General features: G+C 36.8%; 4 protein-coding genes and 1 long non-coding RNA gene across 6 annotated transcripts; 2 read left to right on the top strand and 3 right to left on the bottom strand.

Moving 5' to 3' along the window:
- The first annotated feature begins 488 nt into the window (after nt 1–488).
- On the top strand, nt 489–6,664 carry LOC140799766 (uncharacterized). Its single transcript, XM_073154222.1, has 6 exons — nt 489–2,294; nt 2,576–3,009; nt 3,316–3,477; nt 4,454–4,529; nt 5,796–5,954; nt 6,235–6,664. The coding sequence occupies exons 1-6, from the start codon at nt 531–533 to the stop codon at nt 6,334–6,336; spliced, it is 2,697 nt and encodes an 898-aa protein (XP_073010323.1). The 5' UTR covers nt 489–530; the 3' UTR covers nt 6,337–6,664.
- A 128-nt stretch (nt 6,665–6,792) lies between these two features.
- Nucleotides 6,793–10,566, bottom strand: LOC140799769 (endoglucanase 8). The gene is made up of 8 exons (XM_073154224.1): nt 10,296–10,566; nt 9,414–9,626; nt 8,917–9,117; nt 8,581–8,658; nt 8,347–8,496; nt 8,135–8,243; nt 7,826–7,989; nt 6,793–7,353 (listed from the first exon to the last, which is right to left on the bottom strand). The coding sequence occupies exons 1-8, from the start codon at nt 10,509–10,511 to the stop codon at nt 7,027–7,029; spliced, it is 1,458 nt and encodes a 485-aa protein (XP_073010325.1). The 5' UTR covers nt 10,512–10,566; the 3' UTR covers nt 6,793–7,026.
- On the top strand, nt 6,836–7,486 carry LOC140799770 (uncharacterized). The gene is made up of 2 exons (XR_012111067.1): nt 6,836–6,926; nt 7,031–7,486. It is a non-coding gene; the product is annotated as an uncharacterized lncRNA (long non-coding RNA).
- Nucleotides 10,567–12,196: 1,630 nt separating the features above from the next.
- LOC140800368 (fatty-acid-binding protein 2) lies at nt 12,197–17,527 on the bottom strand. The gene is made up of 11 exons (XM_073155112.1): nt 17,287–17,527; nt 16,004–16,639; nt 15,645–15,855; nt 14,678–14,753; nt 14,403–14,505; nt 14,141–14,209; nt 13,438–13,474; nt 13,265–13,339; nt 13,134–13,185; nt 13,007–13,051; nt 12,197–12,666 (listed from the first exon to the last, which is right to left on the bottom strand). The coding sequence occupies exons 2-11, from the start codon at nt 16,516–16,518 to the stop codon at nt 12,569–12,571; spliced, it is 1,281 nt and encodes a 426-aa protein (XP_073011213.1). The 5' UTR covers nt 16,519–16,639; nt 17,287–17,527; the 3' UTR covers nt 12,197–12,568.
- A 1,882-nt stretch (nt 17,528–19,409) lies between these two features.
- On the bottom strand, nt 19,410–24,976 carry LOC140800371 (UMP-CMP kinase 3-like). 2 transcript variants are annotated; one of them, XM_073155115.1, is made up of 10 exons: nt 24,839–24,976; nt 24,021–24,090; nt 23,055–23,109; nt 22,144–22,261; nt 21,773–21,929; nt 21,543–21,623; nt 21,328–21,435; nt 20,474–20,545; nt 20,308–20,354; nt 19,410–19,734 (listed from the first exon to the last, which is right to left on the bottom strand). In XM_073155115.1, the coding sequence occupies exons 2-9, from the start codon at nt 24,063–24,065 to the stop codon at nt 20,346–20,348; spliced, it is 645 nt and encodes a 214-aa protein (XP_073011216.1). In that variant the 5' UTR covers nt 24,066–24,090; nt 24,839–24,976; the 3' UTR covers nt 19,410–19,734; nt 20,308–20,345. The 2 variants fall into 2 exon arrangements, with proteins under 2 accessions (XP_073011216.1, XP_073011215.1); XM_073155114.1 differs by having other exon boundaries at nt 20,308–20,357.
- Between the last annotated feature and the right edge of the window lie 938 nt (nt 24,977–25,914).

Here is a 25,914-nt window from a genome sequence, read left to right on the forward strand (position 1 = left end):
CATTCAGATCCTAGCTTTCCAAAGATCATAAGCCTTGTACCTTACAAAAATAGAGAAAATGATAATGTCAAAGCAAGCATTAGAAACAGAGTGTTAAGTCAGGAATAGTCCCAGGTTTTATGTAGTAATAAAGTCAGACGAATTCAAATTTATGACCTTCGATTCTAATATTATTTTAACTCACCAAGTATTAATTAATTTTCAGGAGCATATTATATTGCTAAGATAGTCTATGAGCTTTGGGCTCAATGTGGAAAAAAAGAGGAAAAATGGATAAAATTTTGACGTTTGACACGTAGCACCGGTGGTGAGTCTGTGACCTCCTCTCGAAGCGTCGCAAGTGATAGGTTCCTCTGCCGGCGCGATGTACTCTATCTCACCCCCTTAACGTGATCAGCAACCTTGGTAGGACCGACATGGTCCACGTGTTGCACTTGAGGATTCGTCAAAGAACGAGATCATACTGCCGCATCCCGTAGCGTGTACCGCGAGTCACCAGAACGAGATCACCCTTTCCTTTCGCGCGGGAAATGGATCTCTTACGCCGCACGCCTCCGATTCTTGCACACTCACGTCGTTACCATCTCCGCTTCGATCGATTCCTTTACGTGTCTCTAATGCCGGCGATGCGATCTCAAGAGGTCCTTAACAAAACCCTAGAGCTTCCTCCTCTTGATCCTCCCACTCCGGCGAGATCAGATGCGTCCCCAATCGCTCTATCTCCCTCCCCGGGGACGTCCTTAGTGTTAGGGTCCGATTCGTCCGCCACGGGAACGCCTCCTCTTCGGCGGAGCCCTCGGCTCGCCTCCACTTCGAATCCCGCTCCTGTCGATGCTACGAATAGCAAGAGGAAGGGGAGAGCTAGGGCTTCGAGCTCTTCGGTAGAGGAGAAGGGCGGGGATATGGAAGGAACCGGAGGACGGAGCGAATCTAGGGTTGTGGAGGGAGATGGGGTGGATGGAAGTTACATGAACCTGCGGTCGGGTTCTCGGATCACGAAGAGGAGGATCGAAGTGAATGCTGGTGTTTATGCGGAGGAAGGGGATGGTATCGTCTTTGAAGAGAAGGTCCAGAAGGATGGAGAGGAAGAAGATGGATTGACGAAGATGGGAGAAGTTCTTGTATCTATCGGTAATACGAAGTCTCCGGAAATTTTGCAAAATGAAGTCAATTCATCAAGACAAAGCAAACCTGGAGGGCTAAAGAGAGGAAAGGTGATCCAAAGAGAAGAAGATGGAAGTAAAAGCGTAGAGCTGGACTGTGAATGTACCTTCTTGAAACCTGAAGAAGATGGCAATAGGGAACAAAACCCGGAGGATGTTGGTATGGAGGAGAGGCACATTAACCTGAGATCAGGTACTAAGATTGCCGGGAAAGGGATTAAAATAGATGATTCGGTCCATAAAGACGGTGCATTAGTTTTTGAGGGGAGAAACTGCCAAAAAGGAAAAGGAAAAGGAAAAGGGAAGTTGCCATTGGATGATGAGCATTTTGAGATTAGAGCCAGTAAGGAGACGATTTTTGGAGACGGCGAAGGTGTTGGTCTTACTGGGAATGGGAAGTTCAGTGCTGAAGAGAAAGGAAAGGGAAAAATAGTTGTGCAAGAGGATTTGTCACGTAGAAATAGAACCATAGCCGAGTTCGATCTGAACTCAGTTGCACCAGAGGAAATTGACAATATCTCATGGAACGGAGATGGGTCAGTAGAGCAAGGATCGCCTGGAAAGCCAAAGAGACAGATTGAGTCTCGAAGAGAAGCAGATAGGAGCAGAGCCATTGAGTTGGCTCCCAAATTTGCCTTTTTCAGAACTGAAGAAGATCACGACTCTGATGAAGAAGAGATAGAAGAACTAGAGCATGCCAGTGGCGATGAGGATTGGCCGGGCCCTTTCTCAACTGCCATGAAGCTCATTGAGGAGCGACAAGAAAAACTGAGGGCTCGGGAATTAAATGCTTCTTTGAAGATAAATACATCGAGTGAGGTAAAGATCACATGGACTCCTTCAAAGAGTTTGGAGAGCAAGCGTGCAGTCAAGCTGGCTCCATCCCTCAATGACTTGTGCATGAAAATTCTACTGGATAATGCCGAAGAAATTGAATCACTTGAAGGAGTTCCTGATGTGCTCAAACATAGGCTCATTTTGATGTTTTGTCATTATAGGAAGATGAACTCTGGTCTTCTTGCTCATCTCTTGTCTGGTTCTCCAACAGAGATTCGCCTAAGTGACTGTTCTTGGGCAACAGACAGTGAGTTCGAGGGCATTTTTGGCAGATGTGACACTGGAAGGTTAAAGGTATTGCTTTTTGGCATTCGATATTTTCTCCATATAATTTATGCATAATAATGATTTTCTCGAATGGTCAGCAAGACAACCTATGTGAGCATGTTTTTTCTTTTCTTTTTTTGTCAAAGAATCATCAATTTTGGACTATTTTAAGTTTTTCATAATTGTTTCTGTTGTTTGGTTGTATTTTCTAATCCTTTTCCTTTCACTTGTAGACATGTAGTTTGTACGATGAGTTTTACATATTGAACTTTTCTTTTGACATTTATTATACTTTTGCAATGAAATAGGTGGTGCAGCTTGATCTATGTGGGCGATGTCTGCCAGATTACACATTGCGGGCTACCTTGGCCCGGTCCTCTAATAGTTTACCATCGTTAACTTCATTATCCTTGAAAGGTGCATATAGTTTGTCTGATGATGGGTTGGATGCAATTGTGTCTTCAGCACCTCTGTTAAGTTCACTAAATTTGTCCGAGTGTTCTCTTATTACCTCAACCGGAATTTGTAATGTAGCAAATAAGTTGGAATTGGTACTGAAAGAACTCTACATTGATGATTGCCAAAATGTCAATGTTATGCTGATTCTTCCAGCACTGAAGAAGATCAAACATTTGGAAATTTTATCAGTGGCTGGCCTTCAATCTGTCCGTGACAAATTTGTACATGAGTTGATACCTGTGAGTGGTTATAGCATGAGGGAGCTTCACTTTGCTGGTTGCCAGTAAGTTTTGTATCAGACTCTCGAACTAAATTAAATAGCTGAATTTCATCGAAATAACTACAAAGATTATTCAACCTCATTCCTGTAGAGTGCATTCTCTGTTTATTTTCTGCGGCGTTACCGTTTTTGCATGTAACTGGAAATTAGGCTGTAGCAATTAGTCATTTTGTTAGCTGTGAAAGCAGCCTCCCCTTTTAACAGACACTGGAATCAACTACCTTTGCTGCGAAGGAAGCACAATCTTTCAAGCAAAGCTACATAATCTTAGCTGACATTCTGATTCTTGTTTGCTTTGACTGGATGCAGGAGATTGACTACTTCTTCAATTAAAATTATTGGAGAAAATTGTCCTCAGTTGTCTGTTATAGATCTTCGGAACTTAAAACGATTGAATGATAATGCCTTGGGTCATCTCGCCAACGGTTGTGGATCAATTCAGAAACTTAAGCTTTGCCGTAATGCATTCAGGTTCATCTTTTACTCTTTGTGTTGGGTTGATTTTCTGCAGTTGCTGATTATGTGATACAGCACGTTCCTATATCCTTCATATTGTTCTTTATAAGGAACATTTCAGGAAAATCTATTTAAACATAGACATGTCTGTTTATGCGCTTTTTGATATGTAGTATTCATATGCTCTTTTCCTTTAAGACTGAAGGATCAATATTTATCTGATTTAATGCACTGATTAAATTTTGAAAGCAGTTAATGAGCTGAGAATCAATTAGGTTAATCTAGATGCCTACATTATGCTATCTTTGGTTGTCAATTGTAGTTAGCATATATAATTTGTAGAATATATGTTAGTATATTTAAGTGGTGAAAATCAATTTTCTTTTCACCAAATCTATGAGTTCTCTGTCAGATCTGAAAGAGAAACCTAGAATTATTAAAACAATTGAATTAGCAAAACTGTGAAATAGGTCAACTAATGCCCTATCAAGACAGAAGCAAGAAGTATTTTCTGGTTTTGTTTATGGTGGAAGAGCATAATATTCTCTGAGTTGATAGCATTAACAAATTATCCTCTTGTTACGATTGTAAATTGCTGAGCAGTTAATATCCTATACTTGGTCATGGTCAGTTATAAGTTATAACTGATTAAACTACCAGGTCAAGTGGTTCGTTTGTAAATATTAAAATCTAAAAATCGTTGTTATCCTATTTGATGGGCTACTATGTTGCTTCTTGGTACGTATTCTTTATTATGTTTACATTATATTCTTTGGTTTCTTTTGGCGAAAAAGTAGTTTGAGAAATGCTGTAACAATTTTCATTGCTTAACATCTGTTCCAGTAACATCCATCGTAACTCTATATGTTATTGAACATCTTGCACATATATATATTAGTCATGATGATTCCCACTTAATGGCAACTTGATATGATGCGTTAACTTGATAAATTTAGATTCTCACAAGCTTACTCTTGCTATCAAATGATAGTGATGAAGCAGTTGCTGCATTCATTGAAGCATCTGGGAGCTCCTTGACTGAACTTGCATTAAATAATGTTGAGCAGGTATTTCTTTTACTTTTCCTTGGTCAATGCTTTGAATGTGTGGTTGAATTGATTCTAAATGACAATTAGAAGTTAATATTCATGTCTAGAGCAAATTTGTTTTGTAAGAAAGAAAAGCAATTGGATGAGTAAAAACTAAAAAGCTTAGGCTTCTTACTCCGGCGGCACAGTTATTTGATGGTCCTCTTGCAGAGGATATAGACAGTACAAACATGGCAGTTTGGTCGTAGTGACCTGAAAAAGTAATATAAGAATATTTTGACTTGTGCAGTCTTTATAGTATTCTTTACATTTCCAGTTCTGTTATAATTTGGGACAAGGTAATATTTCTTGTGAATTATTCTTTTACAATAGGTCAGTTGCTTCTTTTTGTTCATTTGTATAGTGGTAATAGAAGCTTCCATTATGCAACTGCTGTTTGAAATTATTTCCGTGTGAATGAGGCAACATCTACTGGGAGAGCCACGAGTAACTGGAAGGACAAGACTGGGGAGTGCTAATTTATGTGACTGGCCACAGCTACGGTTGAACTTTCATTGGACTGTTGTTGCTTTGATCTGGTAACATAGGTTAGGTTATGCTTAAAGTAGGCCAAGAAAAAGGATTTCACTTGTTGTTCTCCAATACTACCTATGAACATGCTCACGCATTTATTATGGTTGGATGCCTTCTCTTTTCCTTTAAATTCTCTTTTTACCTTTGAAATGGCTGATATTAGAACTTTGTCCAATCAGAGAAGATTTTTGCTTAGATTCTTTGCAACATCAAAAATGTTTGAGGGACTCACAGGATGCCACTTTTAGCTTCTGGCAATATAGATCTCTCTTTTTCCATAACAGTAGTCTTTAGATGACAATGGTTTGATTAATTTGCTTGCCAATGGATTCTGAATGAACATTTCTTGTGAGAGCATCCCACACAAGTTGTTTATTTGAAAGGTAAACTCACTTTCTTCATGATGATGTATGACAAGATCTAAATCTTTTCACTCCTATGTCTGGGCATTCTTCAATAATGACCTTTCGACACTATTTGTTGGTTGTGCTGCTGATTAATCTTCAATATGGCATAACTCTTTGGCACTCAATAGTTATTTTTATTAGTGTTTGAGGAGTTGTTTTTATAATAGTTTTTAAAAAAAAATAATTGGGAGCGTTCCCACATCTTAATCCCATTGTTGATAAGTGATTTTTTTTGTCTAGAATTTTCTTTTTCAAGGATGGTGTGCGGGGCCACAGTAATTAATGATTATTGCACTTTCTGCAGGTTTGTCATAATACTGCTGTAGCCATCTCACGAAGATGTTCCTTACACCTACACAATCTTGATCTTTCCTTCTGCCGAAAGATGACTGATGAAGCTCTGGGACTGATTGCTGACAGCTGTTTATCGTTAAGGATACTTAAGCTCTTTGGATGCACCCAGGTATTAATGCTCATCTGATTAGCACTTCCTGGTGAGCTGTAAAATATAATCAAATATAAAAAAGTTCTATCTTTTAATCCTTTTTGTGTTGTAAATCTATGATCTTTTTCTGATCAATTCCTTTGACCGTCCACCTAGCATGACCCAGGTTAATCCCTTGTTTCCTTTTATGCAAATGCCTGTCAGTAGCTCCTTTAGGGGTTCTCCTTCATTGATTTCTGTCCAGTTTAGGGTTGCATTATGCTTTGTAAACCTGAATTTCATAATGATCACATTGCAGGTCACAGATGTGTTTCTGAATGGTCACTCAAATTCTTCTGTCAAGATTATTGGGTTGCAGGGAAAGATACTCGATCAATTAGGCATCCCTGACTTCCTATGAGGCAACGCACCTCTTTCCTTTGTTCAACAAATTTTGTTCCTTCATCGTCACATGAGATCTCTGGATCCTGGAGGTTTAAATTTATACTTTGGAGAGAGGAATGTTGCCTGTGCCTGACCCTGTGATTTTTGCCTGCGACATCTTAAACAATGTTTGCTAGAGAAATGACATAATAGTAGACAATGTTTTGAATTAGAGAGTGTAGTACTTATACAGAGAGAAAGCACATGACAATGTATTTTTTTTCTCAGAAAGAATGAAATTTTACACATTGGATAATTGCATTTTCCAGAGGAATGGAGAATATTATTGTTCTGTTTGTCACTGATGAAGTATTCTACTCCATAAGTTCATTAAGACGAACTATTTATATCTTACTGGAATACCAAATGCTCTATGTTTTCAGTTCTAATTTATATTGCACCAATAACGTCTTAAGCTTTATCTTGTAAGCAATGGCTAGTAATGACTTCACTTTGTCACGCATTTATTCTTCCTGCAGTACAGGGAACAATCTAGAAGCTTTATTCGTGTACAAAATTTTTCTGATCCACTCACACCAGGAAGCACAACATAGAATTCTTCAGGAGGTACTTTATTTTGTTTCACTTTCCTTGCATTATAGATATTGATCAATACAGCCTAAATAGCTACATGCTAGTCTCCATGCATCTCATATGCCATAAGATCTTAGGCACCATGCACTGCAAGCTTGGCAAGAGGGCCGACGGCGAGGGAGTTGATATAGGTCGTGGGCTCAAGCATGGGTGAGTTGGAGCGGTTGTCTTCGAAGTTATCATCCTTGTCAGGGCCGCCAACGATGGCGCCTGTCAACTTGTTAGGGTTGGGCTCGTCCGGTTTGAACCATTTTGTGAAGCTCATGCCGCAATCAATATACTCTTCGAGGTGGAGCACCGGCACCGACGAGCCACGGTGATGGGCTTGGGTCGGCGGATTTATTCCGAAATCGACCATGTAGGACCTGCCCCTAGGGTTGGTGCCAAGAAGATAGTCCATCTGCACATATCCATGGAACGACATGATTAGAACATATTTGCATTCTAGACAATTAAGAGCTGTTTGATTTCATGTGTTTCAAGATGCAACATTTATAGTGTTAAATAAAAAGTGTTAAGAAACATAAGTCTTATATCTTTCTTTTTCTTAAATGTTAAGAAAATGTGTTTTGATATCTACTTAATTGAAGCAGATATCAAGATGCTATATATGAATGTATCCTAGCCCGCGAAAAGAATATTTTATGGAATTCATAAATTAGAAACTGAATTTTGTATTATATTTTATATATGTAGATGCAGTTTTTGTAGATACGCAAAGCTCTTACTATTTTTATTGTGAAGTGTAACAGTTGAAATTTGGGCAGGGTATGATGGTATACCAATGAGAACAGGCTATCAGATACATTCATATCGTTATATGAATCTCAAATTTCATTTTTTTCCCACATATTTCAGGTTGAATGGCTTACCTGCTTCTTGGCAAACTCCCTAAGTTGAGAAGGCTGAATCACTTGGCTACCACATGAGACCTTCTCATTGTTCTTGACAAGAATGTCACTATATGCAAAGAACAAAAAGGCAGTGCCGGTGACGTACTGGGTATTGGCTCCATCACGGAGATGAACCATCCCTCCTGTAGTACAAATTTGATGAACTAATTAGGATAAGGAGAATTTTTTTTTTGTTAAAAAAAAACTATGTTAGAATATAATCTATGCAGTTTGAATACATGATCAACTTGGGTATAACTCCTCGAGTTGTGAAAGAATTGAAGATACCTGGAGTGACATAAATTTGGTGCAAGGGACTGTCAGGTAGCACTGAGCAAATAAAGTTATCAGCCTGTGTCTTGAAATTCTGAAGACCATCCTCCCCTGTCAGGTGTAACTACAAGATGGCAAAATTCTGCAAGTCAATTGCTACTTCGACCGGCATTGGGAGATGCAAATATCTGGGCAAGATTAAAAGGAAGAGTTTTGGTGTTGTTTACGTCTGAGAGGAGCACTTGGGCTCCTGCGTACTTGAGGTCCCAGCTGAACTCAGCCACACTAGCAGATATGGCTTCCTCAGTTATGAACTTGTGATACTGCTCTCTTCTTGTTGCACGGTATAGCCATGAAGCTGCCCATAATAACTCATCCTGCATCATTCATTAGGTACGCGGTTAAAGTTTTAATCTTCCAATTCTTTATTCAAGAATGAGGGGGAGAGAGAGAGAGATTACATTGTAGCCAGAGTAGGAGCAGTAGAATGGGCATTCTCCATCATAGGTTCCTTTGTAGGTTTTAGAGAACTCAAAGAGCTACAGAAAACATCATTAAAAAAAAAAACAATTAAGGGGAAAAGATAGTAGAAGGATTAGTGTAGTAGATGATTAGCATTTGGCCCTTTTTCCCCCTATAGAAGTGCTTTTAAACATGTACTAATAATTGAGATGTTGGGAGCTTGACTTAGTCTCAGTGGTTGTTTATGATTTAAGTTACTAAGTAGGATGTCATGATGTTTCCCTATCTCTCAGAAAACATAAATGAAGTTACACTGAGATGCCATGCATTCTTACCAACTTGGCTTTGTTCAAGAGGCTGCGGGAGTAGTTGCGATCTTGATTCCTGAAAACTATGGAAGAGGCGGCCATGGCGGCGGAGGTCTCGGCGGCGATCTCTGTTCCCGGGGTATTCTCGTCGATCTTGTAAAGAGTTCTCGGAGTCCTCATGTTCTCCGGCCGCATCCAGCACTGATGGTCGGCGTCTGGATCCCCCACCTTAATTTGGCCAACATTTATTGATTTATTGTTTTTCATAAGAAAGATATAATTATTATACTATTATATTAGTTTATAATTAAATATCATAATAGCTTAAATCGATATAAATTTTTTTTACACAACTAAGCTATTTTGACAGTTATTTCGCAACCAAACACCACTTAAAAAATTTTAAACTATTAGAAACCGGCGATTTTTTATATTTTATATTCAATAATTAATATAGCAGTGCATAACAAAAAAAGTAAATTTTTGCACATAATTAGATGCGATTAACTATGAACCCTAATTACCTGGACCCATAAGCGATTCTTTTTGGTGCAAGCCTTGAGAAAAAAATCCGTTCCCCATCGGATTGCAGCACGAACGTTCTCAAACTCCCCAGTGGATTGCAGCTCGGATTTGTAAGCAATGGCAGCCCATGAAAGAGTAGTCACAGTGAAAGCCATTGGCAGCCCATACTTTACATTGTCTCCAGCATCATAGTATCCACCTACAAGATCCACCTAATCCAATATATGGAAAAGAATAAATAAATAAATAAATAATAATCAAAGGTTTGGCTTTCAAAAGTTTGAAAGTTTTCAGAATAGTTGATGAGCGTTATTTGTATATATGTTTAAATTGCTGTTGTTCTTCTTATTCAGCAAGAGGAACCACGCATTGACAAAAAGGGGCTATTGATTTGAGGAACCTATTAAATTCTAGTTCCAAGTAAACCTAAGTAGTTTCCAAAATAATACCATCTTTTAAACTTTCAGAATCCTGTCTCAGTTAATTAAATGTACATTTATTTTAGACTAAACTGCAAATTTTGGAAGAACTTTAGTGACATTAAAAAGATTCGGCCCCCCTACCCCAAGATTGCTAGCTCTTTCGTTGCTAGAATAATTACTTTAAAAAAGTTATTTTACGTATAGCATCCAAACTTTGTATAAATTTTCATTTCAAGCCCTGTACTTCCATTATTTGCGTGCAATAACACCCTGCAGTTAGCAAAATCTCTTAGATATATCGTATATAGGGCGTTAACAGGCAAAAAAATAGCCGCCATATACAGTAGTTTCAAAAATAACATCGAAAGTTTGAATAAAATCACAAGTAATTAACTCTTTCAAAACACAAGAAGTTGGTAAAATCGGAAGAGGAAAAGAGAAAAAAAAAAGTTGACATACATTGGAAAGCTTTCCATCGTCGAGAGCCGAATCGCCTCTCCAGGAAATCCTAGAGTTTGCCGGGAGCTTCCCAGATCTTTGCGCCTCGAGAAATAATATCGACTTCGTTAACGCTTCCTTGTAGTTATGAGAACCGGAAGCAGTGGAGAGAAGACCATCAAAGAGAGCAAACCATGCAAGGAATGCGACATGGATCGTTCTCAAACACGACTTCATCTTCTCAGAGCGAGAGAGAGAGAGAGAGAGAGAGAGAGAGAGAGAGAGAGAGAGAGAGAGAGAGAGAGAGAGAGAGAGAGATGTGAGGTATATAGAAGGGGAGGAGAGAGGAGAATGTGGTCATGAGAGAGAGCGTGTTGTAGATATATTGAGTGGTGCAAACGGCCGTACTAATAGTTGCATGTCCTTTTTGCTTAATATGGGTGCAGTTGCATGGTTTTACGTATGTGGTCTTATGGGAGGAGTTCCATTTTGGAAGCTAATTTTGGAATGTTTTTGGTGAGGGAATGTAGGGTTGGGAGGCCGGTCTTGGTCTTGCTAAAGTAACATAATAACATCTTTTGTTTTTTCTAACTAAAGTCTAATATATATATATATATATAATGTATTCAAGAGGTTAGGATGCATGGTTCTTCATTGCATGATGAGAATATATATATATATAATATACGTAAATCTAGTAGAAAGTTTTCAGCTTTGAGTACATATCACATAAGCTTGATTTGATGCATGCTGAAGTAAGAAATGACTCAATTTGCACTTAATTTGTTTGTTTAAAGGTCAAATTGGTTTTGGAGTGAATTGATATCCACTGTGTAAGTTAAGGCCAATACTTTGAGCTTTGATTCTAACAGAAAACAACGCATCTAATTATTGATAGAACAAAAGTTTAGAGAAAATTATGGTTTGGCCCCATTTCAAAGTACCCTTAATATATTCCAAACTTAAGCATTTAACCTTTCCTAGTTGCAAATGTTAAAATTTTCATCTAATCCAAAACTAATGTTGCAAATGATGGAATCAGTGTGCACCTGTGTTTCATTGGTGGCACTATTTTCCTCATAAGAAAGTCACTAATGAACCAAACTATCTCTACCATCCTTGATCATGGGGTTAATTAAATCTTTTCTCATCCCCATTTAGTAGCTAACTAATAGTATCTTGGTGTATACTATACGAGAGTGAAGTGCTTAAGTTTGAAGTCTATTTGAATAAAATTAAAAACGAGATAAACTGATGGGAGAAATCTGTAATTTATCAAAAAGTTTATATATTCCCCACTGCAATAATTAATTCCTAATAACTCTAATTAATTTGCAGCCATCCATTTCGTGCCAAGTTAATGTAAGTTTTTAAATTAAGTCAGTTAGATTTTTAAGGCGCAAGTATTGCAGATAATTCTTGCAAGTGGAATTAGAGGATCAGATTGAGTGCTTACACAAATTTAACTCTAAATATTCTAAATAATTACTGGGGAGGAGGAGACAAGAGAACCTAATTATAATGAAACCTGTCTAAATACACGCATTGAAACCCAAATTAACCTTTAAGTTTAAGCCACTGGAGGTGCCTGCATTCTATCTTATGTTTATGTTCTACGTGAGACTAATCCTCTTTTCCATCATGAAGACAAACTTTTGACAAGAGAAACCTTAGTGAAGGGGAAATATACCGTGTGGACGATAGTTGTCGCTTTATGCCCAAGTTGGAAACATATAGCAGATTTGTTTAATCTTAAGGAAGGAGTTACGAGTTAAGTTTAGAAACACATCTGGACCGAAACAATGTACATGTAAGAGAGTCGTGATTTAAAACATACCAATGAATTGCTGAGATAAGATTATTCTATCTCTAGATCTAAACTTGATAATTGATAAGTCTAAATATTAAACTGATATCAATAGTTGAAACAACAATGGCAACTACTATATGTTCTGATAAACCTCGTAAAAGAATTCTGATACATTCTAAAAGAATTGGAGCTAAAGAAGCTGCAACAAAGAATTGACAAAACCGCTCACAACCAAGAATGTCAATGGTGCACGGGCGGAGCACCCTTCGTTATAGGCTTATAGCAAAAGCCTATACAAATGGAGGCCTTTGCATATCTGATGAAACTTTCCTTCGAAACTGTAGGTCATGTTCATATTGATTTACATATCAGGAACCGTCTCTCACTGTACATGGATCTAACTCGTCTATGCACTGGATCCAGTTAGTACAACAGGTCCAAAAGATCTTTGATCAGCCCACTTGGTCTAATTTGATTTATTTCCTTAGCATCTACTTATCATGACAGCGACATTCTGCGCGATCTCTTGTTTGGCCTGCATTGAGACAGGAACGTCGCCAATATACATATCGAAGAAAGCCCCTGAAGATGGAGAAGAGATTTAATCAATACGGACACACAAAAAACATTAGAGCATATACCAGCAATATGGGACGAGGAAATCTAAAATGGAAGATAAATTCAAATTATTTAGCTTCTATGGGCATCAATGGATGTATGACTTTGATACTTCAAAGATGAATATGTAGTGATGTTCTATCCAATCTCAAAAGAGGGTCATTAAACAAACAAAATCTACATCAACAAGGTGATCTTGAGGTGTTCCAGATTGTTTAACTGACATGCTAAGCAACAATTTATGGGTAGAGAAAACTGATAAAACCTGTTAGAATTTTCTGATTAAATAAAAACATCTACTTACTGCACAGATCTTTGCTATGAACAGCACCCATATGTTTACCACCAACTGCGCAAAAACTATTCGTCAAGGTCTGGTAGATATAAATGACAAGTTTAATGCATTATTGAGACAACAACCAACAACTTACTTTCTGTTATCAGCTGACCATCTGCTGTTTGTCTAAAATTAATTGTTGTACCCTGCATTTATATTTATTTTCGCACCTTAGGCGGAAAAGCATGAGAAACAAGAAAAGTAAATTATAACAGAACACCTTACCATAGGTATGGGGATATCTTGAGTGAAATAAGAACCAAATGTCCTCAGGCAATGATAATCCGTATCAGGATTCATCTTATCAAATAGCAACACAACATAAGAGTAAGTCTGCATTCATTTCATGGAACTATAACAGAAGAAGGAGATCTGTCAAGATAGCTGCAAATAAGTACCTTTTGTAATCGAACGCGAAGGGACTTCTCAAAAGCACTGCAAAAGGATATTAGAACAAGCACGACATCAATAATAAACCATAATTCTATTCCAGCGAGTGACATCTTGATCTCGTGTAGGATAAACAATTAGATCAATTAATGTTAGCAAAAGAACAAAAAGTAGGAATTGGAGCCATGAAGCAAGGAATAGAACGTATGCTGAAGTTATTATAATGGAAAAAACCAGCTGGTTGCACAATTACAAGCTCTGCTATAGAAACTGAATCATATGCCTACCTTAAGCTGGATTTCATGTCGTAACATTATTAGATTTCCAATGCAATCGAACTATAAACCTAGAACCATATCATGGTAGTACATTCCTATGTCACTGATCCTATTTGCAATTTATTATTCTTATTTCCAATGCCATTATAAAAGCATACTGAAGGGCATATTTTGAACAACCCATAATCAACAGCTGTAAGTAATGGCAGAAAATTAAATAATAGGTGACAGTCAACTCAGTATATAATTGCTCAGACAAGATAAACATGAAAGAGTAGTCTGTAACTCTCTCCAACAAAAAGAGGAGAGCAACAGCATAATGAAATTAATTTCAATATCTTTCAAAATATAGAGAAATATAGAGATCATATTTCGAAGACCCTCAAACTGCAGATAAAAGAACCAACAAGTATGAGGATATAGATCTACTTACTCTCTCACATTATTAATTTTGAGGCCATTGCAATTAACAACCAGCCTAACAGTCATGTGAATGTCTTCCCTGCATCAGTGAGATATGAACTTTTCATCAGAACTTATAGAGTTAATCTGAGGACCTAGAAGTTTTTTTAATTATCACTACACCAAAGTTTCCAACAAATAGATTTTCCTTGCTTCGCCCTTTGTAAAGGTTGAGATCCAACTGATAACAACTTTCCTCTCAGACTACAACATTTCTTGGAGATAAAATGTACCTCAGAAGATCTTCAAAAAAGTCTGAACGATTCGTTAATTCACCAATGGGTACAGAAGCATACTTGGGACCCAGTTTCTCACAGACAGAATCAGGATGGATATCTAGAAGCAGAAAAAAGAAGTGTTACGACACCATCCCTACTGAGGAGGTAACATATGACTATATGAGTAATTGTTACTTTCCCAGAATTAAATCAGTAACCAAAATTCATTCGAGAATCTCGTAAATATGAACAACCCATAAAGTACAGGGGTAACATTTCAAATTACTCACATAGACCAAATGCATAGACCTTCAAAGATTTGAAAGTAATTATTCTCATGCTTCTAGAACCAGTCCCAACAAGCACCTGAAATATTGTGACTGTCAAGGGGACTTTTTTTTCCATAAAGTAGCTTAGGTCAAAAAATGAATATTATTTTGTTTGGAAGTATAATTATAAATTAGATGGCAGTATAAAGAAAAATATAAGAGAAATAATAAATGCAAGAAAAACATAAATATCAGATAAAAGAGTGAAAACTGAAAAAAAATATGCTATTTTACAGATAAGCTTTCCTTCTGCTTCGACTGTTGTACTACAGAAAATTTAGAAAAGACTAATTCATATAGATCTATCAAAAGTTTTCTGAGATAGTTTTCTGTCATCATACAAAAGTACAAAATTTGCATACATACAAAGACTTGTATATGCATCTCATAATCCCTAGGGAAGCACAGGTAAAGAAAGATGGTATTGAAGTTTAGCCTGTACAATTGAGGTGATTAACAAAGTCAATTGCAGATAACTGGGATGCACTTGATGTCTCAACTAAAGTTGAAAAGCACAAATGAAAAATAAAAGAGGTTCCATATATAGTGGGTGGAAACAAGAAAAGAGTAGTCAGGTAGATCTATGGCATATAATGAGCCCCTTGTATCCACTATATGTGGAAAATTACGATTAAATTAAAACAAATAAAGTCTTTACTAAGAATGAATTTATTTCAATAATGGTTCTTATTATCTCTATTTAGTATTTACATAGTTAGGTTGCACACTTATCCAGTAATTTGATTCCATTTGCATGTCTTAGTTCTCTAAATAAAAACAGATAGGTAAAAACATCTAAAAAAGCCGAGCCAGTCTCTTTGGCAGATTGATAAATCTGCAGCTAAATCTTATTCATGTGTTTTCAAAACCTTGCTACAAGAAGAAATAATGCAACAAAAGGAACACAGATGTATGGAAGAAAGTCAACCTCGGTAGTAAAATTGGAAATATCTTCCAAAGATGCAGGGAACTTGATTCCAGTTTTTGGTTCAACTGCATCTCCTGTCCAGCTAATGTTTGAGATTGCAAGATTAGCACAGCCCGGACAGCTGTTCTCTCTGTGTAAACGATCCATAGATCCATTGATACTTTCAGCCTTATTCCCCAAAGTGATAGACTCAGCCAGTACCTTTGAAGATCTTACACCATATAATGATATAAGAGAAATAAATTAAATGAAGACCAGATCAACTGAATGAAACTTGAACAGAAGAAGAAGAAAATTTACTACATCCTAGAAAATAAAATTGCAGATCAATTCAGAATATCGAAATAAATGAAGTTTACATGTTGTCAAATGGTGGTATAATAGCTGCAGCTAGTGAAAGTATGTGGCAAGCATGATCTCGCTCAATTTCCTTCCACAGACGACCAACTGCTGAATTTGCAATCCTCGCTAAGAGCAATTGTACACCATGTTCTTCTTTTAAGTGAGAAAAGTGTAAACCAGCCAGATTTCGTATGCAAGAAGTTACATGCTTTATTTGTGAACCATAACCTCTAGAATTTGAGCCACAAGTGTTGCTCGACAGTCTATGGATCATATAAGAATTTGCCCCAGTAGAAAGCCAGACAAAGAAAGCACCAGCAAACTTATTAAGACAACTAAATGATTCCTGAAGAGCTGCATTCCCAGAAATATAGAGATGTTTTGAATGACTTAAAGAACTGTCCACCAATGAACTCAAGCGCGGTAATAAACTTAACCCAAAAAATTGAGATACTTGGGTCTCCGTCAGGAAGCCGTGAGGGAATCCACCATCATGATCCAAATTTGTGAAAAACGACCACGTATTCTTCATACTAAATTTGAATGCTAAAGAATATAACAAGATGAGTGGTTCTGGTCACGAGTAGTCACTAAAACAATAATACCGAAGTATTTCTGTTGATGTAGGGAGAAGAAAAGGAACGTCAGTGAACCTGTGCAATAGAAGGACAAGTGAGAAATAAACAATTAACCATAACCTGGTGCATTTATATGTACAACGATCTATGAAACTTGCGGCCAAAGCTATCAGTTATCAATGATGGAACAATGAAATTTCTTTCTTATTATTTTTCTATCTTCTTTATACAAAGTGGAATTGCATTGTTCATCTGCATTCTGATACCTCCACAGGCATCTCCATACCTTCACATATAAGCATCCCGATTTGCAAACGGGCATGAAGAAATAAGACAAGCTTTAATACTACCTATCAAATATTTCTCTCATATATTCAAAAAGAATTCCTTGTAATTTAGTTTTAAATAGCCTAAAAACATCTCCACTATCCGTACAGCAGATCAACAGACAAGATGGGCAATGCATCAATAACGTTCCAGCCAGAACGAGTCCTCAAATTATCTACATTCCAATTCCCACTAGAAAAACAAATGAAATTCTCGCACAATAAAAAGAGAAAGCAAAGTAATTGGGGCATCGGCATACGATCAATAAATCAACCCCCAGACTCACGCACATTTATCCCATATCGCAAGACCTCACGAATTAAGCACAAAACTACTCCATAACTAACCAAAATTAAGAAGAACAACGAGATCAATCGGGGCATCGGCATACGAACCCGGGCTCTCGAAAGGAGATCAAGAAGCTAGAAAGATCAAATTTGGCGGACCCCAAGGAGAATCAATCAATCCAAAGGCAAGGGAAACAAACGCTGCGAGGAAGGAAAAGTAGGGTTCCGTTTCGTCCTTTCCCACTTTCCTTTCCTCGAATCCGGAGTAGGAGTCGCGCAAGAAGAACACACCAACGGAAGGCAGAAGGCAAGGAATATTCCGCTCCACCGTTTCGGAGCAAACAAACGCGTCTATTTTTAGGGTTTTTTTTTATTTCACACCTTATTTTCCACGCATTTTTTAATTTTACACCCTGCCTTTTTGTATTATATTTAGTTCGTCCCTTTCTTGTTCCGCTAAAATGAAAACACTGGCTCACAGGTTCAGCGTGTGTGGCATTAAAATAAAATTAATGCATAATATTGGCTGTAAAACGAAAAAAGAAGAAGAAGAGAAAATTGTCCGAAATTTATGTACAGATGTGAAGACGTGGATATATCTGGACCTCTGATTCGAAGGAATTAGCTTTGACCTTTGGGTGTTTGACAGTTTGAGGCTGGGATTTGGTAATTTTTGGGGAACTTTTTAGTCGAAAGGCCCACTGAGTTGTCATGTAGCACAGTCGACGTGGATCATGGGTGGTTGCCACGTATGATGTGATACCATCGGATACGTTTTCTTATTGGACTATTTGAGTGGGACCGGCTTGAGATTGAAATTAGTTGTCAACTCCCAGCCATTCTCATTTTTCACATTTTGAGTTGGCAAGTTTGACCCGATTGGATTAGCACATTAAGTCCAATTAGACGTTATATTACGAAGGTTCTGCTATGGCCCCTGACTTATTAAGTTAAAATCCAAGCTACTAAAGCAAGAAGTTCACATGTGATTAATGGCGTTTGGCTTTGCTACGTGGCTTAGAGCGCTAAGTAGGAGTTCTATTGACGAAGCCACGGTTAGTTACAACTACTACCATCAGAAATGACGGTTTCTTTTTAAATATTATTTAAAAACCTAAAGGTTTGATATGAGATGAAAAACCCTTAATACAAAGACACTTAAATCTTACTAACTTTAGTCAATATATTAAATTATCTAATTTAGACTTTAGCGTTGCCGAACTATTACTTTAAATTATATATTGTTAGGGCCATCGTTCTGCATTATCGAGAAGCTTTTCTAACTTATCACCGCTGAGTCATTAAATATTACAGAGGTTGGAACTGACATTAGGATACTTTGGTCGTAGGAAAGTTGTTAATTGCAACGTGTCCACACAAAAAACATGGCAGCATATTGTCTGCAGCCCAAATTGCAGGAATCTCGCGCAGTTGGAAACTTGTCAGGTGGTGATTGGATTCTTCGATCAGGCACGTCATACATTGTATCTGGACTCTGGAGCATTACTAGTTTGTGGCTGTGGTCTTTACGGATGGTTCATTTTCTCATGTACATATCCATGAAAAGTGCAGTTTGCGGGAGAAATAGGCCAAGATGACATGCATCTGATGAGTATCTCAGCAATTGGGCCAATTTTAAGATCAAAGAATAAGATGGGCAGGATATTTAATAGATATATATATATATATATATATACACACTTTAAAACTTCCCAGCTGCAATATGTACTAAAAGAACTTCACGTTGGATAGAGATATGGGAGTTCTTAGCAGAGTTCCACCAAACTGCTGCACTTTAAGGCTCCAAGCTAAGTCGAATAGTTATATCAAGTAGTCACTATTTTTTCTTTAGCAGAATGCTTTCATAAAGAGTTCGTTTATGTATATAAGAGGCCAAAACTTAACCTATGCTGAGTTTAAAGATCTGTACTATGTTGCTTGAGCTTGGCTAATTTGTGAATGTCTACGTCAGGCTTCAGCAGAGATTAAGCAACCAAATCTGTCTAAATTATATCAAATAAAATATTTAGCATCTAAACTTGTGATACAATTAATTAATAACGAACAAATATCCTTTTATATTTCTCCTTGCGATAAAAGTAGACATACTTGTTACCCGCTCAGGAGCTATAAAGAGCTCTTGGGTAATATAAAAGTACGCTGCAAATAATGACACGAATTGCACCATCCTTAGCCCAAGAATGAGTAATATAATTTATCTCAACACAGAATTTAACACAGAATCAATTAGAGACCAAATGATTGATAGTAACTACACAAATGAGGAGTTGACAATAGTTGATGAAAAGTAATACAGTACGACAAAATGAAAAGAATACATTGATAGCACTATCATAGAAACTGATAAGCTATGGGGCTCATGGAGATCGATAGAACTGCCAGAACAAATGTCCAACATTCATCGTACATTATTATCAGCACTCCAGGAAATGAATTAATATAGACAGCTCAGATGAGCTAAAACTTTCTTCTATATTTGGTGTATCTGTCTCCTCCGTTGTAGACTAATATGCAGCCTCCTTTCTAAAGAAGCACCTGCAAGGAGAAAAAGAATTATATGAAATATCTCAAGTACCAACTACCTATGTATTGATTTTTTATTTTTTGATGTCAAATAGAATAAGTGAAAAAGCAAACCCACAAAGTTGTTAGCCTCATGGCATCACAAAAATTATTAATAAACTATTCAATACATCGGACCAAGCACAACTAATAGGTCCAGTTACTTGACAAAGCTATGAGAAGAAACATCAATCACATGGTCCGTAAATTGATTGGGCCCTTTTACTGGTGCCACTTCCCTGTTTATGTATTCCACATATGTTTATATAATTAGAATCCAGCACCAAACCTCAGGTCTAGGTGCTGGATGGTCCAGGGACAACACTCATTACTTGGCAGCTGGCACAATACTTGGATATTTATTGAGTAGAGTAGAACAGTATTTTTTTTTCTTTTTTTTGTTCCGATTTAACCGAGTGAAATAAAAAAAGTATCACCAAATAAAATGATGGGCGGCGCCATGCAAAAGCCAAAAAGAACAGCTAATGTGAAAGATAAAACGAGAAATTTAACCAACAGGTCTGCAATTAAAAGAAAGAGGGTTACCTTTTATAAAATATAATTGCAGCTATCCTTCTTTTGACTCAAAGATCCTTCTGGAAAAAAAGAAGATAGTCTAGATAAGACTAGCAGGAGGCTCCGAATATATGCACACGTACAATGGTTCTCTTCTAACTAATTGCAAAGGCATAAAAGCAAAAAAGTTTATTACCTTTGCATTAAATGTTGAGAATATGACTTTTACATCCTCAAAAACTTCAGGAATAGGCTTTGCAGCATCAATCTGAGAAAATGAATGGTTAGTCTTTGCGCTACAAATGAAAATGAACCTTGCAAATAAGGATGCAGATGAAGAGTGAAATTGTTAATATTGGAGCAAAGTAAGTACTTGGCGGGTACTTTAGTGATTAAAAAAAAAAACTGTCATAAAATGTTCCACTAAGCAAAAATATTCTCCAACCTTGTCCTTCTCATGCAGTCTCTTCAAGTCCTTTTCCTCCTCCCTCTCCTCACAACCTCAAGTTACCTTTTATACTTCCTCTCTCTCATTCTCTTAAGTTTCTGTTCTCCCCTTTCAGCTATTTCTCTTCATTCTCTCAACTTGTACAACATGATAATAGTTCAAGTTGACCTTGAGAACTAATTAAAGATATCCGGCAACCGCAAATTACATTTAGCAGCCCTCCCCCTGCAGATTGTGACCTGTCCAGAACCACTATTCTAGTCCAACCATGGTCTAACTTTCATAGTTGGCTAAAATCAGGAGGTGTTTTATTGGTGTATTTTGGATTAGACCTGGACATTGGCGAGCCTGAATAAAGGACAATAAGCTATCCGCATAGGGAACCGGTGACCATTAGAGACAAAACTGGCTGCTGACCTCCTATGAAGTAGAGGTCTAGCTCAAGCAAAGAGACGAAACATTTAACATGCAAGTATCCCATTATAGACAAAATCTTGTGAAATCAAAACTAGTTCCGGAAAAGCAATGTCTCCAAATTGGTTACATGGACACAAAATACTATTGTAACTGCCTCTGTCATATCATGCAGAAAGAAAGGATACCTTCTTAACCTTGCCCAGCGAGTCGTAATATTCAACTACAGGTAAACTGGATTCCACAAAAACTCTAAACCGCTTCCTTATAGTCTCAATGTTATCATCTTCTCTTCCCTACATACCAAACATTAAAAAAAATTAAGAAATGAATTATAAAGGGGAGCAACTTTCTACTAGAGCATATACACCTAAAATGACCAAACCAGAGTCTGTATTCCAACCTGATTGCGACCCAAAAGACGCCTCTCCATCTCTTCCTCAGAACAATCAAAAAATAATATGAACTCAGGTATTATTTTTGTCTGCGACAGAAATAAACAGCTAACAATCAGGCATTCTCCTTGTAACAGAAAAGAACCAGCATAAAATTGGACTGTTAATATAAAGAAAATTTGAATTTTGAAGTATCTAAAGTAAAGTTCTCATAAAATGCAGCATCAAGCCGACTCACAACTTTCTCAAATGCAGCACGATTCTCTTCATTCCGAGGAAATCCATCAATCAGGAATTTGTCATTTTCATTTTCCAGCATAGCCCGTTCTAGAAGTTTTATCGTCACCTCAGAAGGAACAATTTTTCCCTCCTTTATCATGTTTTGAATCATAGTGCTGTAGAAATTAAAGCAATCATAATGTTCAAGGAAACAGACTAAATATCTTTACTAGAAGATTCAGCAAACTCATTAATGAAAAGAGAATAAGTGATCTAGGTATGAAGGGCCCACATCACAAGGCTTTGTAACTTGTGGAAACAATTAAAGGAAGCACCGTTTGAATTGTTCCAACTCAACCAATGCTGTTTCTAAACAAGAGGAACACGTACCCATTCTCAGAACCAGATCTAATTTCTGCTCGCAGAAGATCTCCAGCACTAAGATGAGTAAATCCAAAGTGTTCAACAATATTGGTACATTGTGTACCCTTCCCGCTGCCAGGACCACCTGTAGATACAGTTATGTACAAAAATTAGATAATACCAGGACCATCTCTTTCTCTGCATGCCTCTATCTAGACATATTTCACGTGGATATCATGAGCATATTTTGGCTCTCATAGAATTCGAAATGGTCGATGATAACTCGTGCTAAACTAGGCTATATGTGCCAGTAGCATGGCTAGTGACATGCCAGACAGAAAAACTGGACTGGTGCTGTCCATCTTGTATCTGCCAATCCACAAGATGCATTTGCAGGAAGAGAAACAGATCATCAGTAACTGATATAAATGTCAAGTTAGCATGTGCAAACTGTTGCTATAAACCCACTAGTATGATACATACAGAGGGATATGCTCAGCATGAACCAGCAGGTCTAGCATGATAAAGGTTGTAAAAAAAATGTAGTTCGTAACAGAGAATCACCCTTTTGATCATCCAATATCAAGTAAAGCGAGTACTATTAGGAAAGGAAAAAAGATCAAAAGGCAAACATAAGGACAAAGGAATGAATTCTACAATCTGTTAGCTTTAGCTCAAGATGTAATATATAACTTCTCTTAGGAGACCTCATCTGTTAAATTTTAACTGGAAATAATTGTATCAAATATCATAATAGTAAACTCAAAATATAACTGTAGATGCAGATTTTATTCTACAACATCAGCACATATATAAAAAAGGATAAGATGAATGTAGATATTAGATATTTATGAATTAACAAAAAATAACAGATAATTTGGAAAGACCATAGCTGTGAGCAGTAAAATTAACTCAGAGAGAGTGAAGCAAGACTTCACCTAAAACAAAGACAACAGTAACTTTCTTGCCTCCCAAGACGTTCTCACTAGCATCCTGCAGACAACAGCAATTCTTACAACATGATAAAATCATGAAATACAAGTCTGGGACATCAGAAATTAATTTAGCCTATCATGATTCAAGTGAAGGTGATTTGTCTATGCATGAACACATAATCACATATTACAAAAGGGAGGCATTAAGAATGACTTCAACCTGCCATAATAGATATCATATTAGTATTATTTTAAAATGTGTGAATCTTTAGAATTAATAAATACAAGAGACTTGACAAACTTATAAGACCAACTCTGAAGCTTATTTTCTAAATTGATGGAAAAGAAGTCCAAACTTAGTTGAGAATTCAGATTTTATGCAACATGATGAAAAAAATGAAGATACATAAAATGAGGATATATCTTAGCTAGACCTCAGTACGATTAACAATATACTGCATTGTAAATTCTATAATGTACTCAGCAGCATAATTTGAAGAATGTAACCACAATGATAAAACATCAACATAACAGCCAATGTCCTTCTGAGGCTGAGAATCAAAATAGAGAAAATAATAAGTCGCGCCTAAATTGCTAATTTGTTAAACATATGACAAATAAAGGGAATGGATATAAAAATGCATTGAAACAGTCAACTTGATCTTTCCAGGAGAAACAAGAGGCCCAAAAAGGCAAAATTCTTGAACACACAAGAGGCCTTAAATCTGGAATGAATATATTAGGCTACTGTTTCTACATCAGCCTGCGTGCATCTATGCTGTAGAGTGTAGTCTAACAGTAATATGCGAAGTGTAATTGCGTTCACATAATTCTATTCTTTGTTTGTTGGGGTACATATACTTTCTACTGAAGATAAATATTTCAAACGCTACAGGAAAGAAGAACCAAATTATTAACTTTATTATCTTAAATATAAATAAATATTAAGAGTCGTGATTGCATAAATACCTTTTCTTCAATTTGCACAACAGGAGCATCTACGACGGTTCCCATGGAAGAAAATTCCAGAAATTATTATCTGCAAGGAGATGTACATAGAGTTCAAACATTAAATTATAAGGCAACAAATAAATTAGAATAAAAGGAAAAAACTAAAATGTGGTAAACTACCCAAGAGTGTTCCAAGTCAACGAGGTAATCTTTGTGGGTGTGAAGAAATGATAGAGGGTTGAGGAATATTAAGAAGGTTTCAATTAACATTCTGATACCTTTTCCTCATGCAGTATTAAAGTGCGGAAAGAAAAGCTGCCCCTAGACTAAAGTGTGAAAATATATTAGCAGATCTAGCTTAGTCTATGTACAATAGATCAGCATAAATGCGAATTTTGATCACATTTACATCTTATAATACGAATCTTCAAGCTCGGGTTCGGGAAGAACAACATCAAACAAACAGATCTGATGTAATTCTATTGAACTTTGTATCCAAAAGCATCAAACCCTCGAAACGCGATGTCATTCTCTCGTGAACGAATAGATCTGAATGTATTTAGATGGCACAAGCCCCAGATCTAAAGAAAGTTTGCTAAGGAAATCGAGAAACACTATAATAGGAGCAGCAATTTTTCCAATTTCAATAGATCTGATAAAAAAACAAGCGATGAAAATCATCGAGGCCAAAAGAAACATCCCCAACCCACCAGATCCACGAGATCTGCATCCCTATCACAATCTAATGCCAATACATTATAAAAGAAAAAAAAAAGTTTATTAAACAAACACTAATTTTGCAGATAGAAAACGGGAAGAGAGAGAAAGATCGCTACCTGCAGAGGAAGAGATTGAAGAAACGGAGATTTCGGGCTCGATCTGGAGATTAAAAAGGAGGGATAAGAGAGAGACAGAGAGTGGAGAAAAGAGAGGGATTTGAGCTCCAAAGTGGTGTTTGGAATTTGGAATATTTTCTTACGGGGGAGGAGGCGTTATATAGTCGCGTGCGGAGTCGTCGGGGGAAAACGGAAACGGAATTTTGAAGACGGGCCCGTTTTGTCAACGTGAGGTGGTCGGCAAGTACTGTTGCTTCAAAAATGCTCCTCCCCGTCTTTTTAGAAATAATAATAATTATTATTATTAAAGTTAATTACATTTTGGAACCGTCAATAATCACTCGGTATGACTTTTAATGTCTCTTAATATTAAAAATCATATTAGAAAATATTTAAAAAAATTAACTAATAATTAGATGGATAGAATTTTTGTTATGTTTTTCCTCTCTAATTAAAAGTGGATTTTAAAAGAATTTAAAAAGATCTGTTGAAAATTTCATATTTACTAAAGTTGTCCTAGAGATAAAAAAAAAGAAAAGGATATGAAAGGAGAACAAGAACAATTTTATCAATCTATTAAAATTTTAAGACTATTTATATTAGAATTTTTAATAAAATATTAATAGAAAGGTTTAGTGATGTATTTAAAGAGTTTAACAAGTATATGTTAAGAGCTAGTTTAATCTGATTCGAAACGATTCTAGACTTGATTAGGCTCATGACTTTCGAACGAATCTACGGACAATCTATCTAATGGATCTTTCTAAATTTTAGATATGTTGTCGTTCTTAGAAAAAGAGCTTTCCAACGAATTCAAGATCACAGTTTGAACGGTTAGATTTTGATATGTTGACCAAACAGTGGCCACAGTTCAAATAAATCCTAGCTTGATAGCCCTTCAATGACTAGATTGATGCTAGATTAATTCCTTAGTGTGAAGGGAAAAAATTATTATAGAAGAGGGGGATTAGGAGTTAGAAGAAGACTAAAGACTTGGGCGATAAAAGAAAGGAGGTGGGAGAGGGTGCCAATGGTTAGAGCAAGTAGAAAAGGAGATAAAAGCACAATGCCATTTT

The sequence above is a fragment of the Typha latifolia genome, chromosome 13 (assembly GCF_019914945.1).
Source record: "Typha latifolia isolate L0001 chromosome 13, TyphaL0001v2, whole genome shotgun sequence".
NCBI lineage: Eukaryota > Viridiplantae > Streptophyta > Magnoliopsida > Poales > Typhaceae > Typha > Typha latifolia.